At 35.8% G+C, this 3,355-nt stretch overlaps 1 protein-coding gene across 1 annotated transcript; it reads left to right on the top strand.

Moving 5' to 3' along the window:
* Positions 1-1,113: 1,113 nt before the first annotated feature.
* Positions 1,114-3,355, top strand: LOC133983856 (H-2 class II histocompatibility antigen, A-U alpha chain-like). Its single transcript, XM_062423068.1, has 5 exons — positions 1,114-1,223; positions 1,350-1,430; positions 1,647-1,907; positions 2,006-2,287; positions 2,397-3,355. Exons 2-5 carry the CDS (start codon positions 1,367-1,369, stop codon positions 2,516-2,518), a joined length of 729 nt encoding a protein of 242 aa, XP_062279052.1. The 5' UTR covers positions 1,114-1,223; positions 1,350-1,366; the 3' UTR covers positions 2,519-3,355.

The raw sequence follows: 3,355 nt of genomic DNA, 5'->3' as shown, positions 1-3,355 counted from the left end.
GTATATCTCTACAATATACTAATATAAAACATGTTTTTTTCCAGAATAAGAATCAGGTTTCTTGCCAAGTAGGGTTTCACATACAAGGAATTTGCCTTGGTGTTGTGGTGCATTACAAAATAAAAATAAGTGATTGATAAAAAAGGGCAAATGAACGGTGGTGCAGTTAGCACTGACTCACAGCTAGAAAAACTAAAGATCTGCTCTGCTGTAAAAGTATTATGTTTGAAATATGCAGCAGAAAATAACCAACACCATTATAACGCAGAAAAATGTCCTACTTTACACTCCTCATATGATGATGCAGGTAGTTTACTATGAGGGGCGTACAAGCCATAATTCATTCTGGCCCTCTCACACACATACATTCTCCTCTCACACACATACATTCTCCTTACACATACATATATTTTCACTCTCACACACATACATTCTCCTTACACATACATATATTTTCACTCTCACACACATACATTCTCCTTTCACATACATATATTTTGACTCTCACACACACAAACATACATTCTCCTTTCACATACATATATTTTCACTCTCACACACATACATTCTTTCACATACATATATTTTCACTCTCACACACATACATTCTCCTTTCACATACATATATTTTTACTCTCATATTTAAACATTTTCATACTATAAGTAATATATGTATGTAAAAGGAAAATGTATGTATGTGAGAGTGAAAATATATGTATGTGTGAGTGAAAATATATGTATGTGTAAGGAGAATGTATGTGTGTGAGAGTGAAAATATATGTATGTGTAAGGAGAATGTATGTATGTGTGTGAGAGTGAAAATATATGTATGTGTAAGGAGAATGTATGTGTGTGAGAGTCAAAATATATGTATGTGTAAGGAGAATGTATGTATGTGTGTGAGAGTGAAAATATATGTATGTGTAAGGAGAATGTATGTGTGTGAGAGTCAAAATATATGTATGTGTAAGGAGAATGTATGTGTGTGAGAGGAGAATGTATGTGTGTGAGAGGGCCAGAATGAATTATGGCTTGTACGGCCCCTCATAGTATGCTAATGCATGCTGTCATTTCTCGGAAGTTGCACAAACTGGTTTGACTGCTGTTTTACTTCCATATTCATTAGAGCCGTGTAACACACTCTCTGATTAAGCTCTTCTTTCTTCAAAAGATTTTGTTTTATAGTGTTGCACTTTTGGTAACTCAAGGACACCTGGATACAGGTCAGTGATTATTTATCTGTGAAGTAATGTTTAATTTCTTTTTATGACTTTGTTTTGCACAGTGTGGTCACGTGGTTTTGTTTGAGTTGTCAGCAATAATGACCGATAAACCATTGCTTTTTGCAGATTGAGAGACTCCAACAATGAAAACTTTCAGCTCTGCTATTGCAGTCCTGTTGCTCAACACCTTCTACGCCTTTTCAGAAAGTAAGAACGAGTTTCAAATTTACTTGTCTGCTATAATAAGATTGAGAGTAAGTTTCCATAAGCATTGAAATATGAGGTAGCCTTATCACCTGAGAGTTTCTGTGGATAACTCAGATGGCTGAAAGAGAAATGGATTAAACAAGATTAGCATTTTGTTGATAACGGTTTTTCCAATACATTTATTCACTTCTTTTTTTCTATTGTATTTTGTTTCAGTTCAACATGAAGCTGTCTATTTGGTGGGCTGCTTTGAGAATGGCACAACTGAGGCACAATTTACATTTGACGCTCAGGAGATTTTATACGTGGATTTCAAGAGAGAGGAAATTGTATACACTGTGCCCAAATTTATGGTTCTTGACCCACGTGAAATGTTTAAGAATATATATTTGTATAAAAATGCTCTAAAAAACAAGAAAGTGTGTGAAGTATTGGTGGCAGTGGAGGAGAAAGACGAGGTGATACCAGATGTGAAAGGTAAGGAATATATAGTGTATGTTGTAATCATTTCAATATTTATTTCTGATGAATGAAACACCAATGAAAGTTTTTATTTGTCTTTTGACCCACCAAAGACCCACCTGAGAGTGTCCTCTACCCCTCTGAGGACGTTGAGCTCGGTGTTGAAAACAGTCTTGTCTGCTTTGTGAATCATTTCTTCCCACCTGACATCAAAGTCCACTGGACCAAAAATGGCCATCCTGTGTCGGAGGGGGTGTCTCTGAGTCGATATTATCCCAATAATGATCAAACCTTCCACCTGTTCTCAACCCTGACATTCAAACCAGAGGAGGGAGACATTTACAGCTGCACGGTGGAGCACTCAGCCCTGGAGAATCCTACAACAAGAATCTGGGGTGATTGTTTTATCTTACAAAGACACTTAAATATGAAATAATACACCAGCTTGTTGTGAAACTCTTTCTTGTGTCTGAAATAATAAACATTTTCTTACTTCCTCCACAGAACCTGACTTCAGTCATCATAGTCTTGGACTAAATATTTACTGTGGAGTGGGCCTGACTGTGGGCTTGTTGGGGGTCGCAGCTGGAGTATTTTTAATTGCCAAGGCACAATATGGACCGTAATTTTCCTGTCTAAGAGATTATACAGATTAATTTGATGATGATACATAAAACATATGATTTTGGAGTGCTCTATTATCATCTTCTGTCAACATATTGCACATTCATGAAATGAAAAAGCCAGTGTTCAGGTACACTTCTTCACCACGAGGAAGAACAAAAAAAACCAGAGCAGTTCAGCAGCTATGATTCAACAGATTGTATTTAATAGGAGAATAGAAATTGCTAATTAAATTAAACAATGCACCACGAAATCATGAAATACTTCTATGAGAGGTCTGAATCTGCAGCTTCTGGCATCGCAATATTGCCATTTATTCTAAAATAAGGAAATGCGGTTTAGGAAATGTAGGAAGTTGGCTAGTTTCATTAGGATACTCTCATAGTTGATGGAAATGTCAGAGATATAAACGAAGAACTGAAACTTATAGCAGACACAAGCCAGCATATGTATAAGGTCAATAATCATGTGATTAATATTGAAATATTTGACTGTTGTCAGAGGGTTAAAGCTGCCGATACAATAACAATACTGTACAATACTATAACCTTAAAGGTCATCAATGACGTCAAGTCTGAGTGAAGAAAATAATTGTGGAAATACCATAAATATGTGAAAGCAATAAGGAATTTTTGCCTGACTCAGCATTGAAGTCCTGAAATTTCTACCAGCCTAGCTGAGGGTTTTTTCCAGGACAGTAGTTTTTTTTTTAAGGGGGCGTTTACACATTGAATGAAAAAGAGTCAAATGTATGGAAGATCATTTATGCCAGTAATAGGAAAAAACTGAATAAAAGGTAGTTGTGAAAATTCTTTTAAAAATTGCTCATAGTAAGTCAA

Source organism: Scomber scombrus, chromosome 7 (genome assembly GCF_963691925.1).
Source record: "Scomber scombrus chromosome 7, fScoSco1.1, whole genome shotgun sequence".
In the NCBI taxonomy this organism is placed as follows: domain Eukaryota; kingdom Metazoa; phylum Chordata; class Actinopteri; order Scombriformes; family Scombridae; genus Scomber; species Scomber scombrus.
This window is presented reverse-complemented; position numbering and strand designations above follow the sequence as displayed.